This window comes from Strix aluco, chromosome 9, assembly GCF_031877795.1.
Source record: "Strix aluco isolate bStrAlu1 chromosome 9, bStrAlu1.hap1, whole genome shotgun sequence".
Lineage (NCBI taxonomy): Eukaryota > Metazoa > Chordata > Aves > Strigiformes > Strigidae > Strix > Strix aluco.
Window position 1 is genome coordinate 2,506,794 of NC_133939.1, and position 24,778 is coordinate 2,531,571.

The 24,778-nt window shown below is 55.0% G+C and overlaps 1 protein-coding gene across 1 annotated transcript; it reads left to right on the forward strand.

Annotated features, from left to right (window-relative positions):
* Window positions 1-13,784: 13,784 nt before the first annotated feature.
* Window positions 13,785-23,972, forward strand: PTTG1IP (PTTG1 interacting protein). The gene is made up of 7 exons (XM_074834509.1): window positions 13,785-13,933; window positions 16,967-17,019; window positions 17,949-18,057; window positions 20,864-20,966; window positions 21,067-21,132; window positions 21,544-21,590; window positions 23,173-23,972. Exons 1-7 carry the CDS (start codon window positions 13,855-13,857, stop codon window positions 23,214-23,216), a joined length of 501 nt encoding a protein of 166 aa, XP_074690610.1. The 5' UTR covers window positions 13,785-13,854; the 3' UTR covers window positions 23,217-23,972.
* The last annotated feature ends 806 nt before the right edge of the window (window positions 23,973-24,778 follow it).

Genomic DNA, 24,778 nt, shown 5'->3' on the forward strand with positions numbered 1-24,778 from the left:
CCTGCCTGCTCGGGGGTGACACTATTTCAGGCATGTCTATTATTTATGTTTCGCTATATTTATATTAATTAGAGATGCCATCTATGTACGTAGTTCTCCAACTTCAAAAAAAGCAGGAGAAGGCAACTGACAGCTGAGACTAAAGTTTCTCGAGAGAAACAGGCAGAGAGGAGCAGAATACACAGCTATAGGTGCACTCTGCGTGCCGGTCCCCATGACATTCCTGCTCTACGTCTAGGATCTCACCAGTCCCAGCCCCACTTTCCCTCCCTCCTTCCTGACAGGGACACCAGAGCGAAGGGTTGGGGCTCCTGGCTGGGATGTGGAGGATGACGGAGTCCCCAGAGTCATGCTAGCTTTAGGAGATGTGGTGGCACTCATGTCATCTGTGCCTGGGCAAGAGAAGCATCCCTTCAGAGCACCCACTGGCCCCTGGTGACAGGCTGTGGCGAAGCACAGAGGATTCTCACCTTGCAGAGCAGTGGAAAGAGGGCCCTGAGCTCCCCCACTCCCATCCATGCTGACCGTCCCCCTCAGGAGATGGAACCCGTGTCAACACACAGCCAAAGCGAGTGGCCTCTCCTCTTCCATAAGATGAGTGTCCCTGCCCTGTCCTCATCCCATCCGATGGCTCTGGATCGCTTGTCCTCCATCCCTGGGATGTCTCTCCGTGGTGAGAGGAGCAGGAGAACAGGGAAGGCTCCTGGCTGGACACATGCTATTGCCTTCACCCTGGTACCCTGGGCTGGTCAGTCAGAGACCCAACCAGAGCTGGTGAAATACCTCCTGCAAAGGCTCAGCTGGCAAACACAGAGTCCTTTTCCCCGAAAGAAACCTTGCACCAGATGAAACCTTGCTCAGCTCAGGGCTGACCCCAGCCCTTGCGGGAGCGATGCACTCAGGATGTGCTATTACCTCCAGCAATGCTCTCTGGCTGGCAGCAGCCTCCCGGGGCTCTCCCGATGTCTGCGAGCTCCCGTAGCTTTGGCCAGGGGTTGGAAGTGGCCCTGCGTGACTGGTGCATGAATATTTTTTTCAGACAGGGAGCCCAGCTCGACCACAAGAAGCCGACGGCCCAGCCGGGATGCGCTACTCCCCCACTCTGCGTTAGGTTTGCTCTGCCAGCCTACTGGTGAAACACTCCCAGCACACCCAGATGAGTGAGTTTCATTCTTTCCTGCATCCAAGTAGGTATTCCTTCCAGGGATTAATTAGTAAATTAAAAATGTAGAAAGACAAAATTATTATGATTAAGCACAAGCCCTGGTGATGATGTCTCTCTCTTGCAGATCTGCATGCTGTGTCCCAGCACATTCCCACCTCTCTTGAAGGCCTGTGGGCAGCAGATTCACCCGCAGAATTGATTCCCTTAATGGGAAAGACACGGGGGTTGGGATTGGGGCAGATGAGAGCTACCTACGGGTGCCTTAAACACTGATCCCCAGGCCTGAAAGCCCTGATCATGAAGCCCGCAGTGCTTTGCACCCACGGGAGAAGGAGGGTCCCTTTGCTGGGGCATCAGCAACCACGACCCAGGGATGCCGGCAGCAGCTGCGAAGCCTCTGTGCGCTGTCTCTGCACACGCTGGAGGTGAAAAACCTGGGTCTGGGGAAGTGGGAAGCAAAATGTGCCAACATGGGGACACTGCTCTGTTTCATAATCTCTCCCCCTGGGGACTCATAACATCTCCCTGGTCCCCATCAGTTCACCAATGCTCTCCCTGCTGTGCCGAGGGCTCCCTGCCGTGGACCAGTGATGACCCACCGTGGCTGCCTGCGCCTCTTCGGCAAAGTGCTCCTGCCAAGCCCTGCGCCTCGAGGCCGGGGCTGGCCGAGCCTCTCTCTCCAGATTAATGCAAGCGATGCACTGAAAGCTGGATTGATTAGAGCCGCAGCCCTGTTTTCTAGCCCTGTCCAAAAAAATCATCACATCTTGCCTGGCAAAAATTGTCCTTCTTAAACCTGAGTCACTTACAATTCCTTGTTCTGATGCTCAATAGTTTCTTTTTTTTTCACTGGTTCCCCCTGGCAGGGCCCAAACCCCAGTGGGGATCAGCAGGCAAAACGGCCGGCAAAGCCTCAGGCAGAAAGCACAGGTCCTGGCAACTTTGGGGGCTGAAATCCCCTCCCTGCCCGTTCCCAAGGAGATGGTTGCTCTGCAGAGCCATCACCCTCCAGGGTGGGCACTGATGGGCAGCCCCCACAGCTCCCGGAGGAGCAGGCAGAGGCACAGAAACAGGGCCAGCCTTATTTTGGGGCCAACCAAAGGGAAGAGGATGCTTTTCTCAAAGCAAAGGAGGGATTAAAAGTGTCTTTTCATCATCTGGGCAGATTTGGGGGATTTTTATCAGCTCTCTTCTTGCTTTAATTCTGGTTAATTTTCTCTTGAAATGCTGACCCAAGGCAACTCTGAGGTTTGCTGCTAACTCAGTTTAGTGCCACTTCCTCTGCCTGGGCTCTGTTACGTAGGGGAGAAAGAATCCCTAGCAATTAGAACTTGATTATTTTACCAAACGTGTGATTACAAATGGGAACCACAGAGCCTGTTAGGGCTCTGAGTAATGAGCACCGCAGTCAAGATACAATTAAAACGAGCCCAGGCTCCCTCAGCCCCAGCTCTTGCTCCAAAGACAAGTGGGCTGCTCAGAAAGCTGTTCACCCGCCCTTCACTCCCCCGCCAGTTATTTCTCAGTGACCAGTGGAAAGATGGTAATTTCAAAGGGAAAAAGAAAAACAAAAAAAACTTGAGAAATTTCCAGGCTGATTTTTTTTTTTTTTTTTTACAGCTTTCATTCGGCTCGGCGGTGGTGCCCTAGGGAGAAGGACGAGCTCTCCTGCTCCCGCCCGCAGGTGGTCGCCAGCGTTATATTAAGTCGCGGTGAGCCTGGGGAGTGGCTGATTAGGCTGGAAATTAGAAAACGCGGCGGGAATGGGATGTCCCCCGAGAGGGACTCGGCCGCAGAGCCAGGAGACACCAGTATGGCCCAACTGGCCCCTTCCCAGCCGCCAGTCATGGTGATGCGGGGTGCCCCGGGGTGTCATGCTGGGGCCCCTGTGCCCAGCGAGCTGTGCCCGCAGCAGGTCAGGACAGCCAGCCCCTTGCTGCTTGGCCGCTTTCATTACTGTGTGTTTTTCCAAACAACTTGGTGTAACCCCAGCGGGCTTTTCCCAGCCTCTTGCCTGGCTTTGCTGCGCATTGGAGGCAGCGGGAAACCAGCATCTCTGCTGCTGGCTGCCAGCTGACTCCATCCCTGCCTCCTGCGCCTGGAGACCACGCTACCCGGCTCTCCCCCAGAGCAGGATTTTTAGGCAGAGTGACATTCTGGAGTGTGAAATGTTTCTGATTTTGGAATCTATGGGGCTGGTGTATCACATGGGGGAGCGTTGGCAGGCGGCAGGCAGGAGCTGCAGCGATGCAGTCAGAGGGAATACACACAGTGGTGCCAGCAGCAGCTCTCAAAGGCTGCACATCTCTTGCCCAAACACGGCTCCTGTGTGGAGCCAGCCTGCTGTCGGGGAAAGATGGTGCGAGTGAGTCAGGGATTTGGGCAAAGCGGTGTTCTCCCCGCAGCTGGAGGAGGACCCCATGCCAAGATAGCGACTGGCAGCACGGAGCCTGCAAGCCACCGGCTCCCTCTGAGCCTGGGAGCTCGGCATGGGCTGGGGAAATCCAGGTGGGAGGGAGCTGGGTGACCGAGAGCCATGCTATCACACAGAATCCCAGAATCATTCAGGTTGGAAAAGACCCTCGGGATCATCGAGTCCAACCCTCAGCCCGACTCTACAAAGTTCTCCCCTACACCACATCCCCCAACAGCTCATCCAAACGACCCTTAAACACACCCAGGGATGGGGACTCCACCCCCTCCCTGGGCAGCCTATTCCACTCTCTGACCACTCTTTCTGGGAAACATTTTTCCCTCATGTCCAGCCTGAACCTCCCCTGTTGCAGTTTAAAGCCGTTCCCTCTTGTTCTGTCACTAATTCCCTGGGAGAAGAGACCAGCACCAACCTCTCTACAACGTCCTTTCAGGGAGCTGCAGAGAGTGATGAGGTCTCCCCTCACCTTCTCCTCCTCACACTGAACAGTCCCAGCTCCTTCAATCTCTCCTCACAGGATTTATTCTCCAGGCCCTTCACCAGCTTCGTTGCCCTCCTCTGCCCTCGCTCCAGCACCTCGAGATCTCTCTCGGATTGAGGTGCCCAAAACTGGACACAACCCTCCAGGTGTGGCCTCACCAGTGCAGAGCACAGGGGGACTGTCACCTCCCTGCTTCTGCTGGTCACACTATTTCTAATCCAAGCCAGGATGCTGTTGGCTTTCTTGGCCACCTGGGCACACTGCTGGCTCATGTTCAGCTGCTTGTCAATTAGAACCCCCAGATCCTTTTCTTCCAAAAGGAAGGACCAAGTCAGAGCACCCATGGGTGCTCTGCTAAACATCAGCCCTGCTCTGTTTCCCCTTGAGTGACCCTGAGCCTGCAGAAGATGATGACCACAGTGACAATGCAATGGCTCAGAAAGGGATGGCATCATAACATCATGGCACTGGACACCGTCAGCAGAGAGCACCAGCAATGGCCACACACCCGAAACACAGGGTGCAATGTCGCACCTTCCCATCCATGTCTCAGCCATGTCGCTCCCCAAAATTACATCTTGGCAGTGTAAATGCAGAGCAAAGACACGAGGAGTGCTTCAGCGAGCCGTGCAGGAGGTGCTCTGCCTGTGTCTGCTAATGTTGGTGTGATAGTGTGTTATTAAAATGTTTAGAAAAGTGTGCTGTAGCCATATCTGTGCTCGCAGTGGTTATTTTAACTCGAGTAAATGGCATAGTGGAAAAATCACCCATTCGACCAAATATATGGAAAAACCCCTTTTGTCTAGAGATACCAGCGTACCATCTGCAACCCCAAGTGACTGATGCTGTGGGTGACGGTTCATTGCACACACCTGGGTGCAGCTGGGTGCCTCCAGCAGGAAAAGGGAGGTGGGAAGAGGAGGGCAGGTGAGGAGCAGGAAGCAAATCTGGGGTGCAGGAGCCCATGCTCCGGCTCCATGCCCTCGGGTCAGGCATGGGAACAGCGGGCTCCTGCCTCCCCTCGGCTCTCGGCTCAGGCTGCTGCCTTGCTCCGAGCACGTGGAGCAGAGCAGAGCAGGGAAGGGAGTCAAAGAGCTGTCAGATGTTGTTAGTGGTGTGACATCTCTTAATAAGGCCCATCTGGTTGGAAGGGAGTGGATCCGGCAGGATTTCTGCAGACCTGATGGTGAATGCTTTTGCCAAGGTTTTACAATCAGCATTAATAAACACGCCGGGGCGGCATTTGGCACTGTGAGCTCAAACTTCCCAGGCTGAGACTGAGAAAAACCAGCAAAAAATTCTCGCTGCGCAGCAGAGCTCCTGGGCAACTCATTCCACCTTCCGGGATGTGCGGATCCCACACAGCCTGCAAACACCCAGCCGGCTGTGGGTCACTTCTGGTGGGGCAACTGGTTCCCCCGCATGCCCCATCTCGCTGGGAGTGTGTGCCCAGATCCTGCATCCTTTATCAAAGGGCTGGCTGGGCTGCCCAGGTTTTCCACCAGCCTTTCATCCACGGAGAGCCACCAGACCTTCATCCGATCTCCATCCGATGCACCACCAGGGACATGGGTGGCTGCGTGGGGTGAAAACCACAGTGTGGAAACCCCTGTCCTCCAGGAAGGGGGAGTGTGGGGAGACTGCGGGGGTCAAACCCGCTGTGACAAACGTGTCTCACCTAAAGGCAGCGTGTGTCACGCAGGCAGCGGGCACTTTTAAAGCAGGATGGCAGTGTATGGAAAGTGTCTGGGAGGGAACAGCTGGACCCGTAGGTGTGTAATAGCAGCAGGAAGATGTCCATGTGATTTAGGGAAATGCCACATTCAGGGATGATGAAAGGGTAGAGCTGAACTGAGTGGCTATCGATGAATCACAAGGCTTTATGGAACACGCTAGCAGGCGTTTAAATTACTCTGTAAAGCTTGGCTCAGTTCCGGCAGACATTTGGGCATTGCAGGAGTGGGCTCTGCCACCCATTCCCAGGCTTCTCCCACCAAAGCCGGGCAAACGGCGCAGGGCAGAGAGGGGAACCGAGCGCTGTGGTGCCTGGGGGGGACCCCCACACACTGCCACCCCCGAGGCAGGGGAAGGGGCCAGCAGTCAGGTGCCTCGGGCTGGAGCACTGAATCAAACCACCTTGAAGGCGCTGATGCTGTGCGTCCCTGGGGATGCTCTTCGTGTTATTGCTGCAGCTGGTCCAGACCGTGTCCCCTCTGTGGCTCCTCTTCCTCAGGGTTGTGTGCTTGGTTGTAGGTCTCTCCCCAAAACCTGCCCCACTGTCCCCCAGGGCTGGTTGGAGCACTTGCTGTGAGTGATAAGAATTGCTTTAAGTATATACTTCCTTAAATCCCTTGAACTCCTGAATTAAAATAAGGATGTGGGATTTAATTTGGAAGCTTTTGAAGCAGATATTTTTGTTATACATCATCATGTATGTCACGAGTCTAAAATATTTGGAAGGGCTGTATAAATAGCCATTTGATCACCTTTTCTCAGCTGGCTCCTGCTTCCCTCTATCTCACAGCTGCCATGGAGCAGAGAAATGCATGTGGCACTCATGAACCTGTGGTTTTACTTTCAGTTACTTTCTGTGTTTCCATGAGAGACGCTGTCACAAGCCTTGTTTCATCCAAAAGAGGAGAGGAGAGGAGAGGAGAGGAGAGGAGAGGAGAGGAGAGGAGAGGAGAGGAGAGGAGAGGAGAGGAGAGGAGAGGAGAGGAGAGGAGAGGAGAGGAGAGGAGAGGAGAGGAGAGGAGAGGAGAGGAGAGGAGAGGAGAGGAGAGGAGAGGAGAGGAGAGGAGAGGAGAGGAGAGGAGAGGAGAGGAGAGGAGAGGAGAGGAGAGGAGAGGAGAGGAGAGGAGAGGAGAGGAGAGGAGAGGAGAGGAGAGGAGAGGAGAGGAGAGGAGAGGAGAGGAGAGGAGAGGAGAGGAGAGGAGAGGAGAGGAGAGGAGAGGAGAGGAGAGGAGAGGAGAGGGAGGACCAGGGCGTGTGAGGATGCTGTTTCCCTGAGCATCACTCAGACACCCGCAGACTGTAAGGACAACGTTGCTGGCACCAAAACACCGTCATGTTACTGCCAACTACACTGTGCTCTGGGCAATTGTTCTGTCAACCACAGCACTCCCGGCATGTGAAAGAGGGGCATTTTCATGACATTTTCAGTGGAGAGAGGGACAAAATAAGCCAGAGGCTGTTTCCCCCCTTGACAGCTGAACCAGCCGGGGAGGCCTGGGGGCATGGTTTGGAGCACCCCACATCTTCCCTCCCATCGCCCTCCTCTCAGGCATCACCCCAGGCCAGCAGCTGGTAGAGATGCCCCAAGGTCTGCACCCCAAAAACACCCACCAGGTGCTGGGGGCTAGGGCAGGGGGCAACTCTGACGATCCCAGGGTTGGTTTTTTTTTTAAAGATACGTCAAGAAGATGTTTCTATTAAAAGACCTTCTGGGTCTAAGATGTGAATCCACAGCTGCAGCCAGCCAGCTTGTCTCGGTTTCAGCTTAAAACTCTCCGCTGCCGGGCTGCCGGGGCCAGTGCTGCAGCCACTGGGAGATGAGAAACATTTGCCATATGCTGAGGGATTACTGTATAAAACTGAGATGCTTGGCTGCATGCCAAGGTACAGGGTTTCCAAATAGAGTCTGAATCCTGGACAGAAAAGTTCCAACTAAATATAGCCATGACAGCCTCGGAGTTAACTTCTTTTTTTTTTTTTTTTTGAGTTCACTTAAAATAGTCTGTTTTGGTTTTTTTTTTGTGCCCTGACAAGGCAGCAGGTAGAGGCATGTTTACAAACAGAGGTACAAACCCAAGGAGATGGCAGGAAAAGGAACTTTGTCCTTCCTCTTTCCCACCCTGGGATGCTCCCAAGGGAGGGAGGGGATGCAGGTGCAGAGCCCCCGGGCTGCCTCCAGCCACTGAGGAGGAACCATGGGAGGCAGCTCTTGCCTCCTATTCCTCATGCTCTGCCCAGAAAAGGGCTATCTGCCTAAAAACCACTGCAGGGAGCCCTAAAAGTTGGGGGGGGGGGTGTGTCATGATAACACGATGGACAAGAGACAAACAAGTGGCCTCATAGAAAGGCTGGCACCCACGGGGACTCGCTCGCACATAGCTCAGCTTTGCCGGGTGGTTCGGCAGAGCCAGTCGTGCTGCCAGGAGCCAGGAGAGATGGGAGGCTGAGAAAAACTCAGCAAGGAGATGGTGCTTTCACTTGGAAAAGGCGATGTGGATTTTCTGGGCTGCCAGCCCTGCTCACACCTTTCTGAAATGTGGGCTGGATTACTCAGCCACAGACCCACTGGCAAATGCAGAAACAAAATCAAAATCGAGCACCGGCACGGAGCAAGGGGCCGGGATTTCAGCTGCACGCCAGCAGAGCCAGCCCTCGGCTTCGGGATGGAGCGGCCCTGGGTGCAGTAAATGAAATACTTTCACCAAATCCCACAGAAAAAGCAACAAAGCCTAAATATCTGGGATGGGAAAGCAGGCGTCGGATGCACTCCTCGGCACAGCGCAGCGCGAGGAAGCGCTGGAGGGAAAGCGGTGCGAACTCATCCTCGGCAACACAGGCAGCATCGCTCCTGCTCACGAGCTGGCCACGGGCACTTGAGGCAGCAGGATGCTGAAAATTCTTTAAAGGTTTGGGGAGAAAACTCCCAGAAAGCCATAAGTCATTGGCTATATAATATCATATATATATATATAATGTAATATATATAATATCATAAAATATTGTTAATAACCTTGATGAGAAAAACGAGGTGAGACAAGCACCTACATGTGCATCAGCTCGCACGTATCTGCAAGAGCTCTCCAACCCCTTTGCACTGCAGGCAGTATTTTATTTAAGGGTCCACAGCTCCTAGGACAGCTGATAGGGCTAAAAATTAAACAGATGACCAAGACAGGCCTTAAATGAGGGCAGCCCTAGAAAACATGGGATGTCTGAGATGGGCAAGTATTGAATAATCAGGAGTTGTCCAAAAGAAACAAACTGGGTTTGTAAATTCTTACAAAAAGGCAGGAAAGAGGCCTGAGGTGTGATCCCACTGCAGCAGAGGAGCTGCTGGGAAGAAGTCTGGTTCTGCAAAATTCATGTTCCTAAACAACAGCTTTGGGGAGGTCGGTGACATGGGGGAGGTACGGCTAATAATAACAAATACTGCCTGAGTTATACCTTACATAGATAAAACCGCTGCTGGAACCAGCTTTCTGAGAGCCCAGAGTAAAGCTTTTGTTTAATTTATGGGGCTCAGGCTATATTTAGCCATCAGATCCTTGGGGTTTTATCACTGCTCTGAGCCAGCAGCTGGAACATTTTAATTGTTTGCTCTGGGTTTGGGTTTTTTTTTTTTTCCAAAGGGAGAAAAAAGAAAGCAGGTGCCGGCGTCTGACCCCACCGGCCTCCCAACACCCTTGGCAGCACCTCATGGGGCAGGGAGGGGAAATGGTCCTTGTGGGGGCTCTCTGCCCTCTTGGGAGACTTTTTGGGGTGGTGCTGGGGAGTTCACAGGGTGAGCTCCTGTCCTCCAGCCCGGTGGGGGCTGCACCCACTGGGACACCACATTCATCCCCAGCCCCTGACAAAAGGCAGTGATCAGCAGGCAAGAGCACAGAGGGGGGACTTCCCCCCCCAGCCGAAGGCACGCCGTGTCTCCCCATCCTCTGGTTGCTACAGTGATTTAAAAATAGCCTGGGCGGTCCAACGAGGCGAGAGCATCCCCTTCTTCCAGGAAAATGAGAAGCACTGCCCCAGGCCTGGGAGCATGCCTGCATTCGTTCGGGGTTTCGTTTGTTAGGAAAGCCCTTTGGTATCTGCCCGGAGTGTGGATGTGAGAGGAGCCATCTGCTCGGGGACAGGCGTTTACACCACCACGCCAGCCCGGGCAGACACGGGCCATCCAGATGCCTCGTCCTCAGCTCCCAGCGCGCTGCCGGCGCCTCCACCCTGCTCAGCCCTGATGATGAATGCAGCCGTCTCTGTTTAGGAAAACACCCGCTCTGCCACGCCGGGATCTCCCACGGCAGCTCAGAAATCCCCCCCTGGCCCGTGGCTGACAAGAGCCAGCGCAGCAGGGTGGCAGTGGGGACAACCGCACGCTGGGGGTCTGCCGGGGTGTCCCTGCTGTGCGGGGCACCTGACACGCTGCCAGCCCCTCTTAGGAGATGTGCCCTGGTGCTGAGCAGAGTGTGGCTGGAGGAGCCTGGGCTGGGGGGTCCATGGGCTGGGGCATCCCACCCAGCACACAGTAGGGGTTTCAGGGGTTTCTGGTCCATCAGCGATGCTCACGACTGCAGGCAGGCACTTTTCCTGGCCCCGAGTGACTGTTGTTGGTGAGTTGATGAGACAGAAAGGAGGCAATTAAAAGCAAAATGGGGCACCTCGGCCATGCACATGCCCCCCGGAGAGGCTGGCTCAGGCTCAGTCGTCTTTGGCCCAGCACCGAGGGTGCTCCAGAACCCCCATCTGCCTGTACTGACTAGAAGGGATGTGGGGTTGGGACTAAAGGGAAAACTTTGAAGAAGGACAAGTGAAAGCAACTGTTTTCAACCTCACTTTTTTTTCCCCCTCTTTTTTTTTTCCTTTTTCTCCCTACAGAGTAAATTTTTTTCATTTGGACCCTGCTGACACAAACAAGCCCAGGTTTTGCACCAAAACGCTGGCAATCACCCCTTTCCATCACTGGCTGGCGTGACGAGCTAATTTTATCCCCCCCAGCTCCCCCCTAGCTCCTGGAGATTGTCCTGTTGCAGCCAGGGAGTGCTAGAAAATAGCACATCGCCCACTCATCCAGCCTCCTTCAAGGGAAATATTTATATTATGCCAAAGAGAGGGTTTCCATGGCAGTGATGACTTTAGCACCGTCGCCTTGGAAACCACTTGAGGCCATCTTGAAGGGTTTGAAATTACCCTTCAGAGACAAATAAGGAGAGGGAGTGGAAAGGCCGGCGGGATTAGAGCAGTGTTTTGGTCTCCCCCGGCTTGCTCTCCAGCACCTTGCCCCCTCTTGCTGCCTGGTTGCCTGCCCACGGGTGCTCACTCCGGGTCCCTGCCTGTGCCGCCGGGATGCTCCATACCCCAAGCGTCGTTTCATGTGTGAACCCAGGAGAAACGACAGAGGCACTTTGAAAACAGAAGTCGTTTGGTGAATGCTTCCTCCAGCCTCCCAAAGCCAGCTGACAGTGGCTATGGTGTCAGGGCATTGCTCAGCAAGTGTGAAAGAGCTGATGCCAGCCCAGGAGGTGGCTTCAGGGAGACTTCCCTGGGCCTGCTAACGCCACAGTGATGCCAGTGCCTGCCCAGCCTTGAGCACCATCTGCTTCCGGAGGAACAAACCCCCAGGTCCCACGGCTTTTCGGCAGCCCCCGAGTCCTCGTTACATGCAAAAAGCCCCGTGTTTCCCCTGAGGAGCTGCCAAAATCTGAACCACCTGCAAGAGGTGGCTGCTGGTGTCAGAGCGCTCGCCTGGGGTGGCAAAATCAAGAGAGGCCCATTCCCTCCTCCACATCACGTGTCTCCCGTGGCTCAGCCCCCACATCCCACAGTTTGGCTGACCTAATGCTATCGGCCGTTTACTCTCCCAGCCTGCAGGAGCTCTGTCACCAGCGGCCAGCCCATCTGGCTCTCAAGGACACCAGGAACACAGAAGGGAGAGCGAAGCTTTCAGAGCAGACGGACGATGAGCTCCACGATGAAGCTGGCGGTGGCAGGGGCAGCCAGCGATGCTGCCTCCTCAAGCTACGGGATCGCTTTCTTCGTGTTTTGTTCTCCATTTTGCTGAAAAACATTGGTTGTCTTTTAATTTAGTTAAGGGCAAGCCAAAATACATTTTCTTCCTTCTCCCCAAGCTGCCTCCACACCAAGGAGTTAGTTATTCGCCAAGCCAGAGCTCTGCCCTCGGCACCCACGCTCAGCTCTGCAGTGCACCTCCTGCCTCCCACCCACAGGCTCCTTCATGCCGCCCCATGCCTGTCCCACAGCCAAAATCACTCAGCCATGAACAACTCAGCCAGCTTGTGTCTCCTCATCCTGCTGCCTGTGCCCGGCTGCCTGCTCCTGCCTGCGCCTCAAGGGGGGCAAGGTGCGTTTCAGGGCCATGAGAGGGATGGGCTGATGGTGCCAGGGAGTGACACCCTCTGGGGATTTGCAGCCATGTGTCTGCCTGAAAAAGCTTGGTCTTATTCTGAATCGGCCTGGCCTGAGCGTGCCTTTACGCTGGAGCCCAGTGCCCACCCAGCTTTGAGGGACGGTGGCTTCAGCCATCGCTGCAGAGCAGGGAAGCAGCGGCCAGTGGGGATACAGCACCCTGTGGTACCCACGGGGGCCCGGGTGCAGGATTGCAGTCCAGGATGGGTGCACCCGTAGGAACAGCAGCTTTGCCCTGCTGCTGCCAAGAAGCCCATGCATGTAGTGATATTCCTACCCCACGGGATCTGGGGTAAAACAGGTCCCAGAGCAGCCCCACACAGGCAGCATCACAACCCTCCTCGCAGTTGACAGTCAGAAATTAATTTCTTTTGGGCTGTCTGCATCGCTGTGCATGAGTCGAGCGGTGTGGAGCTCTTTGGCTCCAGCACAGGAAAGCACTCAGCTGTATTCTTCACCTACAGCATGTGAAAACCCCTGTTTATATCGACGCAGCTTCTCGCATCTTGAACGTTGAACACGTGGGCTTGAGGCCAGCAGGCTTCTTGCTTTGCCCAGGAGGGAGACCCCAGCGCTCTGTGTGTCATAAAAATTTGCACCTATATATTTATTCATGTGCAGAAGGTGTCACAGCCAAATCAGGGCACTCAAATGTGGCTTTACACAGAGTTTTTATGCCCTTCAAGTGTTCAGGTACAACACAACTGGACTAATCACTAACACCCACGCTACCAGCCGCTACCCACGGTAGAACTTTGCAAAGCCACTCTATTTCTGCAGCATTCTTGCCACTTGTCTGTGGATCCAGGCGTCCCTGGAGTCAGTCGTGCTCGAGTTACTCATCTGTGACACCAGGCGATGCTGGGAGGGTTTCAAAGACGTGTCAGAGGAGCCGGGATGCTGGTGTCACCGTGGTTGTCACAGGGATAAAGCTGTCCTTTATCCCTCAGGGACAGCTCTAAGCTTTCCAGAGGCAAAGTCCTTCTTTCCAGGGCTGGGCTGGTTTTGACACTGTTCATATTTAAGTAAAACGAATGAAAAGTCCCCAGTAAAATTCCACTACCTCATCGCATCACAGTGTACCATGTGAGCTAATATAGATATTAACAAAGTTAACGCACTTTTGTGCACTGATGTAGCAGTGAGGGTCGGGGATGCGGGGAGACCTTCGGGGGTCGGTGCGCGCAGGGGGCGGGGGCCGGGTCCCCGTTTCGGGCTGGCACTACCCAAACCCCGAGAGTTTTGCGAGCGGGCAGGTGCCTCCGCAGCCCCCCGCCGCCCTCCCGCGGGGGTCTGGCCCCCTCCTGCGGCCGGGCCCGGGGCTGCGCGGGGGGCGCCGTGTGTGTGTGTGTCCCCCACCGCCCCGGGGGGTTCCGGCAGCCCCGGGATGGGGGGCGGGGGCAGCTCCTCCGGCCCCCGCACCGGCCCGCCTCTGACCCCACGGTTGTTCGTCCTCCTCCTCCTCCTCCGTCAGCCGGTGCTCGGTGCCCGCCGGCTCCGTGCGTTCCGCCGCCCGGGGCCCGCCGGGGAGGGGCCCACCGGGGCCGCCCCCGGCCCGCCCCGCGCTCGGCCCTACTTAGACGACGGCGCCCGCCCCACCGAGCCCCGGCCCCGGCCCGCCCCGCCATGGCCCCGGCGCTCCGGTTCTGCGCCGCCCTGGCCCTGGCGCTGCTGCCCGCCGCCGCCGCGCAGGACGTGGCGGGAGGTAAGCGCGGCCCCGGCCCCGGCTCCGCGGGGGTCCCGTCGCGGCTCCGCGGGTGCCCGTCCCGGCTCCGTGACACCCCCCGGCGCTCCCTTCCGCCGGGCCCGGGGGGGGCTCTGAGTCTTGCGATCGGCTGAGCCCTGCTGGGTGCCCCCCCCCCCCCCCCCAGCCCCGGGGTACAGCGGATGGGGACAGACGTGGGCAGAGCGCCCAAAACTGGGGGCTTTGCAGTTACTTTGGAGCCCGTTTTCGCGGGACGTGTGGTGCGTGAAGCAGCCCGGTGCAGGCTGTCGCCCCGTGGGCTGCGCTCCGGTGTGCGCTGGGCACGGGGTGGCCACTGGCCGGGGTGCTGTGGCCACGCAGGGTGGGCCTGGGCAGGTGCCACCCTTGCTGGGAGCTCTGTGGGGTGCGATCCTGTGCAGCACGGGGCACTAGCATGTCCCCCTGAGGGCTGGAAGATGGGGTGCTGGAAGAGCTGCTGCTGTGATGTGACTGCGTTTAGTGATGCTAATGGCTCGGCTAGGCCTCAGGCAGGAGTTGGGTACCTGTCCTGGCCAGAGGGACTAGCAGGGCAGCCAGGCCCCCACCAGTGGCCCTTCAGAGGAGATCCTCCTTCAGAACAGGGGAGACTGGCCGGAGAGCTTCAGACTAGGAAAAAGATGGGTGCTGTCAGACCTGGGTGGCTGACTGCTTCCACTTGGTGGGTGGAGGATGTAGCATAGTCCCATGGGTGTTGTGCTGGGTAGAGGAAAAGCTCTAGTGGAGTGTGGGGACAGCCCCCTTCAGGGGTGTCCCAAGAAGTTTGCCCACTCTTCTGAGCGAGAGGAGCTGTTCTCCACGGGATGCCCATCCCTCTGATGGCTGCACGGTGGCTCCACTTGGGAGGAGAGGGAGGACCAGCATGAGTTCTGCTGTTTTCCTTCCACCCTGAGCCATTCACTTTCCTTCTTTTGTAGCCAAGTGGCAAAAGCATTATCCAAGCTTCTAGCGCAGCAAGAGCTGCTCTCCCACCCCTGTCCCCGAGGACTGTGGTGCTGCCAGTGCTGTCCTGTGCTGATCCCCTGAGACTGGGCATTTAGACAAAACCCCAATCCTGAAGGGCTGCAAAGATCCCGGGCACAGCCCATTCCCATACAGCTGAAAGAGGGTGGCTTTGACTTAATGGCTCAGAGGATGAACCCCAGCTGGGGGTGCCAGGAGAGGGGACACCTCAGGGGAAAGCAGAGTGTCCGTAGGAAGCCCAGTTAAAACCACAGGCTCTCCTTTTGCCTGCCCATGGCCTCCTGCGGTGCAAGAGGGCTGTTTCTTGACTCCTTGTAAGCAAACAGTCTCAGGGCAGCACAGGCGCTGTGATGCTTTTCCGGCCTCGGTTGGAGAAACAGGGAAGACACAGCTTCCTAGAGTGTTTAAAATCTGCAATCTCGGCCTCTCCAGGCAGTGTGTAAACACCCTTATCTGAGCTATGTTAATAAATTGCCCAGTTGTTTGGAGGGCTGCGCAGAGCATGTGACTGTTGACAGTGGGTCACAGCTGAGGGTTCCTGCCAGCTGGAGAGAGAAAATGCAGCTTTGCTGCTTCTCAGTGTGGAAAACAAGCACCTCTGGGGCTGATTTCTTCCTGATTAAAGTTCTGCAAAGCACTGATCCTTCTTTCGCCAGTTCCTGAGTAGTCAGGCAAATTGGTTTATGATTTTTTTTTTTTTAAAACCACGAACAGGCTGATGCTTAGACTCTTTAGGCAGGGGTGAGGTTTAAATGGCTGATCCTCAAGGGCTGGCAAACCACCCTTGCTGGGGGAACATACCAGTGAAATGGCAGGCGAGTCTCTTGTAGGAAGACTTTCCCAAAGAGGTAGTGCTGCTGCTGGGAGCTGCAGGCAAGCCCAGGAAGGTGCCACCTTGTCCTGTGTTCAGACCTGATATGTTCCCCTGGCTTCGCTGACCAGCATCCCCTGCGGTTGAGGCTGAGGGGAGACCCCATGGCCCTCTACAACTCCCTGAAAGGAGGGTGCAGAGAGGGGGGATGAGTCTCTTGAGCCAAGGAACCAGCGCCAGGACAAGAGGGAGTGGCCTCAAGCTGCGCCAGGGCAGGGTCAGACTGGCTCTTAGGAAGGATTTCTTTGCAGAAGGGGCTGTTGGGTGTTGGAATGGGCTGCCCAGGGCAGGGGGGGAGTCCCCATCCCTGGAGGGGTTGAAGAGTCGGGTTGACCCAGCGCTGAGGGATCTGGTGGAGTTGGAAACTGTCAGTGTTGGATTGATGGTTGGACTGGAGGAGCTTCAAGGTCTTTTCCAACCTAGACAATTCTGTGATTCTGTTCCCGGTGGCACTGGTGCTGAGAGCTGCCCGTGTCTATAGAGCAGGGGTCTTCCTCTGCCAAATGGGGGTGGAAACATGTTTTGAAGGCAGTCACAGATTTCGGCTGCAGCGCTGCTCCCATCACCTGGAGCGTTCCCTGCTGAAGGAGGATTTGGATGAATTGGCTGGGGCAGGGTATGGCCCTCCTGTACCGCCCCCATTGCACAGACCATAGCTGCGTGTCCCCCCTCCTTGTGCTCCTCTGCTTCTGCTTTTCCTGGTAGTAACTTCCTTGTCTGGGGCTTGTTTGCCTGAGCTGCTCCGTCATCCAGCAATACAGGACTGCACCACCTGCTCAGTACTTGTCTTCGTCCTCACAGGGTCCCTCTGGACTGACCCCAGCTCTGTCCCCCAGCTGTCCTGCTGCCTGTCACCCACAGCAGATGTTTGCTCAGGCTTTTAGGGAAATAAGACCGAGGGAGAGGAACTTGCAGCTTGGGGTTATGGGTCAGCGGAGGCAAGGCAGATGACTGCCATTTGCATTTGGGCCTCCCACCGTGACACTGTGTTTCGAAGCCGGCAGCTCTTGCAGCAGCATTAAGCTGCATCGCTGCTGGCCCAGCAGAAGTGACCACCTCCCAGAGTGGGCAAAGCAGTGGGCAGGAGCAGGCTCCAAGGAGCCCAGAGTTTTAAACCACTGTGAAGCTCTTCAAAGTACTGAGGTGTCTTTTCTTTCCTGTAGATTGTCGCCAGTATACGAACAGGAGCTGTGAGGAGTGTCTGAAAAATGTCACCGTAAGTAGCAACAGTAAAACTCCCAACCTCTCATGATGCTTGAAAATGTAGTGTGGGCTTTGCAGGGCTGTTACAGAGCAGTTCCACTCCTGGAAGAGGGGCTGCTCCCCTGCCCTTGTCCTGAGCACGCTGTCGGTGCCACCCACCCATGACGGTGAGAGGGAAAACACCCCTTGGTACTCTGGGAGGAGGTTGCTAGAAACTTCTTGGGTTTTGTTATCTGCTTTTCAAGTTGAGTAATGGAATTACTGATCTCCTCACGGATGGGAAACACTGTTGGGGATGCACATGGTGAAGGAGCTGAGTGGACTGGACTGGCTGGTCAAGCTGCCACCCCGTCGGTCTGTGGGTGCCGTGGCACTGGGTGGGTGGGGGATGTGTACCTGTGTCCTGCCAACCTCTGCTGCCTTATCTCTGATATCAGCAAACTTGAACTTGAGTCAGATCTTGCAGTTGACTTAGCCAGAACCAGTTTGACCAAACCCAACTGAATGCTGGGGTTGGAGGCACCAGGAGAGGAGGGTGCAAAGCTGCTGCAGGTAGCTAGTGAGGGCACACACAAGCCTCTCCTGCTCATCAGCTGTGTTGAGTGGCTGTCTCAAAGGCTTTCTTTTGTTCCAAAAATGCTGCATGGAATAAACACAAAGGATTTGGTGATTACTACTATCATGCAAGCAAGGAGAAGGGTTCTCAGCACCTTTACTTGCTCTAGAAATATGTACTCCCCTTGCCGGCTTTTCCTGGTGCAGGCAAGCCTGATGCAGCCTGTGCTGACCGAATACAGCCATTACTCCCAAGCATCCCACTGCTGCTGGGTGGTCCTTGGGAACAGGCAGCAGTGTCCCTGTTGCTGCGGCTGACAAAGCAGAGTGTGGCTAACTGGCAGTACTGCCGCACACCAGTAATGCTGCCTGGTTCCTGTGTCCCAGTGCCTGTGGTGTGCCAGCAGTGGGAGGTGTGTGGAGTACCCCATCCGAAGAGTCCTCCCCCCCGCCGACCTCTGTGAGCTCCGCTCCGCGCGCTGGGGAGTCTGCTGGGGTAAGTGGATCGTGCTGGGGCCATGACTGCCTTTACTGCTCGCTGCTAAATGGCACCGACTGCCACTCGTGCTAGTGGTGACGGGAGGTTTCCCTTGCTTCCCTTTCTCACTGCTGGTGTAGCAATGACAGGCTGAAGTCAATCAGGGTTCTGCAAACTTCCTGAAGTGTGGGTGAGAAAGCAGAGTCTGAGCAGTCCCTGCCTTCTGGCAAGAAGGACCCGCGGGGCTTTAGCTATTCTAAATACATTCCTCATGCTTTGGTGTGATGGAGGCTTCCAAATGTGGCCAGCGCCTAGGAACAAGAATCAAAGGTGCTTTGCGGGCAGCTGCCTGTGCAACCCTTCCCTGAGCGTGCCCGCCAGCATCTGACTCTTCAGCAGCTCTCTCCTCTGCTCCCCACGCGTGGTTCCTTGCGCTGCTTCTGGTTCTTCGCCTTTAGCAGTATGGCTGCTGTCCCAGGCAGGCTCTTAAAATTCAAGGGGGCTCTTGGATCCAGAAGTGAGATGACTTCTCTGGAGGCTTGTGTGGGCTTCTTCTAGTGCTGAGCGTGCCACAGTCCCTGCTTAGCTCTTACCCACGTGAGAAAATACCCTTTCCCGAAACTAGCTCTGCATCAGCTGTGCTGCAGCTGCCTGCCGGCAGCCAGGTCACCTCCGGGAGCTTTTTCTGGCCAACAGCTGGCTGTTGGCTGCCTTTCCTCCCTGGTGCTCTGTTTCCTGGTGGGTTTCTGGAGGAATTAGTGTCATCTTTAGACCAAGCTTGGTGCATGCTCATGCTCAGACAGGAGCTGTTGGGGGCTGGGGCAGCTAGGAAGCAAGCTGGGGCTTGGTTTTTCTCACCTGTCCCCTTGATGGGGAACTTGGAGTTGAATTGTGGTCGCTTGTCGTCTGTGGTGCTTGAGGCTGGGCTCTCTACTCACAAGAGAGCTAAAACCACTCCCACACCTTGTGGAGGAAGAATCTCCTCTTTGTGAGCACTACAGTATGCTTTTCTGAAACTTGTGTAAGACCTTGAAATACTAGTTTTTATGTGACTAGCTTCACAAAAGGTTTCATTATAGAAGAACGCATTCCTTTGCTTGTAAAACTCGCTTTAAAGGAGATTAGTTCTGTGGGAGATTAGCTCTTAAATGAGTCTGCATTTTTGGTGTGTGTGACTTAAGCCTGTATCATCAGGTGGAGGAGTGCCCGGTGCTCTGCCACAGACCTCTCTGTGGGAAGGGGTGATCTGAACCCCAGGGTCACCCCGAAAGCCAAAGTTTCAAAAGCCCCAATACAGACATGTGCTGGTGGAGAAAAACCCCTGTTGAGCTAAAGAGCCTGTTTGGGTTTGTCTCACCTGCACTGGGCTGACTTCTGGTCCTTGGCTATTGGGCTGTTCCCTACATGACTTGATGGGTCTGTTGCAGTGCAGCCAGCAAAAGCAAGACAGTGCTGTGGACAGTCAGGTCTCCATCTTCCTCAAAGCCTTCCCGGGAACATGGACCTACAGACCTCTGTACTGCTGGAGAGGCTATGTGAGCCCAGCTGTGGGGACAAACACAAGTATCTGCATACTGGTGGCTTGCTGCTTTCTGGTCTCACTGGTGACCTGCTAGGCCATGGCAGCTGTCTGCAGTTGGTATCTGGAACCACATTCCTTGCGTGGTGCTTGACACTGTGGCCTGGGTGGGCATGCAGTATGATTTGACAGTCAGATGGCATGGTTGTTGGCAGCGATGAAGCTCTCCACTGGGAGCAGGAGGCCTTGGAAGTGAGTTCAGTGGTGGAGTCAGCTCAGCGTGGAGTCCCTGTGGCAAGGGGACAGGCAGGCATCTTCTGAAACGCACCACATGCAGCGCACAGACTCACGGTCTGAGCTGCATGGAGAAGAGGGGATCAGAAGTGCTCTGAGCAGGCTGAGGTGCACTAGGATTTCTGTAACTTGGCTGCTCTGTGTGAAGTGGCTCCTAAACAAGTGTTTCCACAGGCCCAAGTCTCTAAACAGTTTGAATCACACTTGGAAGAAACCCCTCTTTGTTGCAAAGGATTTCAGGTGATGCCTAGCTACGTCTGTTTTGGCTGGTGTCTCCACTGCTATTACTGCAGGAGTGGAGTAGGATGACTGTCTCCCGGGGGCCAGGGCTCAAGGCTGCTGCTTCACCACCACATCCCAGTGGGTTTTGCACTGTGTGTGGGCAAGCAGATCCCCCAAACCCTGGGGAGATGTGGTGGGGGGGTGCATGAAGCAGCCCTCTGCCTTCAGCTGCTTCAGCAGCACTGCTGGCCTCAAGCTGATAAATCCCAACAGACAAGAGTCTCACTTTATCTCTCACCCAAGGACTCCAGACACCTCTAAGTGCCCCCAGTCTGCTGTCACCTCATCTCATCTGGCTTCTGAGGCTGGCTCCTGTGGGCAGTAACTCCAGTGCCAGCTGTGGCCTCTCAGTCAGAGGTTGCTCCTCAGCACTGAAGCCTCCAGGTTTTTTTCCCTTGAAGGGTTACTGTTCACCTGGGTTAGTGATTAAGACAGCTTTGCTCCTGTTTCTGCTGGAGGAGTTTGACCTGTGTCTGTTCTTGCCTTTCTGCATAGCCAGTAACTGAGACTATAGTTAGCAGGGACATAGACTCAGTTGGTGTGTACGTGCTGGTGCCAACGCTCGGTATACCTATAGATAATGATGTCCATCTCGCTTTCCCAGGCTATTACACGTATCTCCAGCCCAGTGAGTGAAGCTGCTGGTGACAGTAGCTGTATGCTTGTAAATGTTGTTACTCCAGGCAGCCATGTGTTTGTGTGCTAAATGTGCTTTGTCACATCCTTCAGTGAACTTTGAAGCCCTGATCATCGCGATGTCTGTGGTGGGAGGAACGATCCTTATCATGTTGGGGGTCTGCTGCTGCTGCTGTTGTAAGAAAAAGAGCAAAAAGTAAGTATCAGAGGGGGTTTCTTGGAGTAGCTCACATGTAACCATGTACTGTCGCAGAACTGAGTGCCAAGCACCACTAACGGGCGTTTCTGTCTGTCAGGCCAGACAAGGATGATGAGAGAGAAGCCAGGGAGCGGGAGAAGAGGCGGGTGCGGCAGGAGGAGAGGTGAGGTTACCCCGCAGCCCCTGCTCCCCCATGAGCGAGCCACACTGCAGAAGGATTTGCCTCCTGTCTGTACCATCAAACGCGATGCCAGGAGGTACATGGGGCTCGACACGTGCAGTCAGTGGCTGCTTCAACCCCAGCTCAAACGTAAACCTGATGAGCAACGTCTTTCTGGCGTGACTGGTGGATGCAGCATCACAACAGTGTTGCGTATCTGACTCCCAAGCACTGCTGATGTGTGTGGGCTGTGGTGGTCCCCCAGTGCCTCCAGGAGGTGGGCGGTGGGAGGCTGAGCAAACCTGGCAGCCTGGAGCTCCCTAGGTTGGGAAGAAGCAAGGAGCTGTAGCTGCTCTTGCTTTGTTTTGTATCACCAATCACTGACTCGTGGTTTTTTTTATTTGGTTCTTGCAGGAGAGCAGAGATGAAATCACGGCATGATGAAATCCGAAGAAAATATGGTACAATGCTGATGCAAGCGATTCAAACTAAGCTTTAGATTGAGCAGCCTCAATAGCTGTGTTCCTTGCTATGGTTACAGCTGCAGAGGAGGCCTGGCCAGCAGGGAAAACACAGTCTCCGCTTCCCCTGTCTCAGGGAATTGCTCTCTTGCCCTCTGGGAGCAAGTGTAGAGATGTTTGGGTCATGGCGTGTGACCCCACGCAAGTGCTGCTCCTCTTGGGCAGGGAAGTGGGAGTGCTTAATGCTCCCCAGGACCTGCATCCTCCAAACTCACCATGTGGGAGAAGCTGCTGGGTCTTGATGGGAGGGGAGAAGCAGAAGCTGGTAGACACAGCACCAGCTATAACGCTGCTGCCCTTCAGGGATGGTCCTCCGGCAGCCCTGCAGTCAGCGAGTGGTTGGGGAGGCAGCAGCCCGGGGTGGGGGGCCAGGCGGAAGCACAGAGCAGGCACCACCCCGACCACGGAGCCAGTCCTCTGTGGTGGCAGCGGTTCCCTGGGAGGTGGCTCAGTCCCCGGGTGCTGGGAGCGCACAGCCTGGGGCTGGACTGGCCTTCAGGTGAGTCCTGTGGCCCTAGGGCGGGAGGGGAACAGCAGCCTGGAAGGCAGCGGGGAGCAGCCAGTTGCTCAGAGCTGGCGGAGGGGTCTCTCTGTGCATTGGGGCTGCTGGAGCCTCTCCCGGGGTGGCCATGGAGCAGGGAGCAGTTGGGTTTATGCACACTGAGCATGGTGGTCTCTGGCTTCACACTGAGCATGGTGGTCTCTGGCTTTAGCAGGGGCTGTAGGGAAAGCTGGAGATCTTTCCTCCACCAGCTGGAGATCTTTCCTCCACCTTCAGCCGCTGCCTGCTGCAGGTCCAGGTTGGGCAGCAGATCCAGGGGCCTCTGGCTGGGCTGGCTCCTCTGGGGGATGAAGAGCAGACAAAGCTGTGCCTGAAGGAGCTCTTGCAAGTGCAGATGCTTCTCCTAGCAAGTGGAAGAGCTGTGCTCCAGGACTGTCTCGCTGTGCCAGGGCTCTGTCTTGCTGCAGCCTGACCACAGAGTTTGCAATCTTGTCCTTTCTGGCTGTTCTTCCTCAAAAGTGTTGGGCTGGGGCTGGGAAAGCAGCCAACAAAGTGGCATGGGGGCTTGTCACTGGCCCAGAAGTCAGCCCCATAACTCTGCCTTGCTGTCTCCTAGTCTGTGGATGTAAGAGCGGGGAAGGAAATCTAAGAACAGTTTTGATTTGATTTGAGTCTGGGCTCTCTGCTTCCAAGTCCAGTCCAGCAGAACGGGGGTGCAGAAGGAGTGCTCTGGAAATCGTCAGTCGTGCTGCTTTACCTGGACTTCATGTGGACTGCCTGGGAGAGGAGTTTGCCATCAGGTTGAGCTTCTTAATGGATCTCTCTCCTCTTTTGCAGAGGAGGAGAGTGAAATAGTGCTGACTGCAGGCACAGCTTGAGTTCAGAGCAGGGCTTTTGGAAACTGCAGGACAGGAGGCTGGATGAAGCACCAATGACAGAGTTGTTACCAAGAACTAGATTTCTTGCTTGCTGTGACTGGCAAAGCAGCTGCTGTCTGAATGAATCTATCTTCTCTTCTAGGCCTGTTCAAGGAAGAGAACCCGTATGCAAAATTTGAGAATTAGCATCTCTGGACCTGCCCACCCTGGTGAACAGTGCCTTCCTGCAGTGCTGCAGGACTCCACACTTCCCCTGCCATGAGGAGATCGCTGTGGTGCCACTTCCCACTTCACCTGCCACAGAAGATGAGCCAAATGCTTGATGACACCATTGTCCCCACTCCAGATGCTCAGTTTGCTCCAGAGCTTTGCTCTTGCTCTACTGGTGCAGGAAAACGGTGGTGGCAATACCAGAGGATGACACGTTTCTTCTCACTCACCCCTGGGGTGGTAACACAGGCCAAAGCAATGCAAATAACAGTCCTTGTCCCTGGACAAGGGCAAAGACAACCTTATGTATCTTTCTCACTCCTGCCTCCCCAAATACCCTTCACACACACAGAGCCAGGCTCTTCCGTCCCCTCTTTTCTTTTTCTCTTTTTTTTTTTTTTCTTTTAGTATAAGCAAAAGCCAGCAAGAGTTTCTTGACTCGTTGGCCAGCAGGAGGCCTTGGCTGTTACTCCAGGTGCCTGTACTTGTCCCAGCACAATAGCATTCCTTTCAAAAAGCACATTTCTGGTTATCTTGGGCCTCTAGAATGGAGGTCCCACATGCACGTTCTCACTTGCAACTAATCTGGGGAAATGCCCCAACTCTCCTACCTCTCTGTGCCTTTCTAGAAAACTGGTCTCCTGGGCTTGATGGCCATGGCTGATAGCAATACTGTAGGGGTCAGATGCATTTACAATATGTTGACTATATATTAAACCGATTTGATTACTATCCTAGTCTGAAAGAGTTTAATTCTGCTTCCACACCAGGTACAGGTTGGCAGCAATGGCTGATGGAGTCATCAGCGTTATGGGGCCCTGGCTTGGTAGCTGAGGGAGGCAGAAGCAAGACTGCCTTGAACTCTTGTTGGGCTTCAGAGGAGTCGTCTGTTCATGGAGATGTTCAGTTGTTAGGAAAAGCTGGGTGTTGGAAGTAACACTGCTCTCTAAGAAAGGAGCTGGGTCTTTCTGCAAGAGCTTAGCCTCTGTCCCCTGGCACCCCTGAGAGTCCTTGTCTAAGTGAAGTGACCTGGGAGCTCCTGGCAGCGTTGGGCACAGACTAAACCCTGTGCTGTGCTACCTGCAAAAGAGACCCAGGGGTGGGGAAAGGAGGATGGGAGCTGACTGCTCTTGTGTGGTCCTATACTTGACCAAAACTGGCTTTGCAGTATGAAGGAGCCTTGCGTGCAAGCAACATCTTGATAGTTTTGTCTAAGAAAAGCTGACTGTTGCCTTCTGCCCGGTGGGGTGACTCGCTCTGGTCTGTGGACATTAGCATTTGTGTGGGCTTGCATAAAATGCTCCATTTGCATTGACAGGCTCATGGCCCTTGGACACAAACTGCTCAAGCTGAACTTCAGAAGCTAAACCAGCTGTGAAACCTTGCTGCTGCTGCCTGAGCTGTGTGCTGGCTGCCAGAATCTGACTGGCTTTTGCCAGGATGGTCAGAGATGCAAGACTTGCAGGTGACTTAATCTAGGCTGTCTCTGGCTGCTGCCAGAAGATACTTGGCTTCAGGTGGTAGGAACAAAGTAGGAA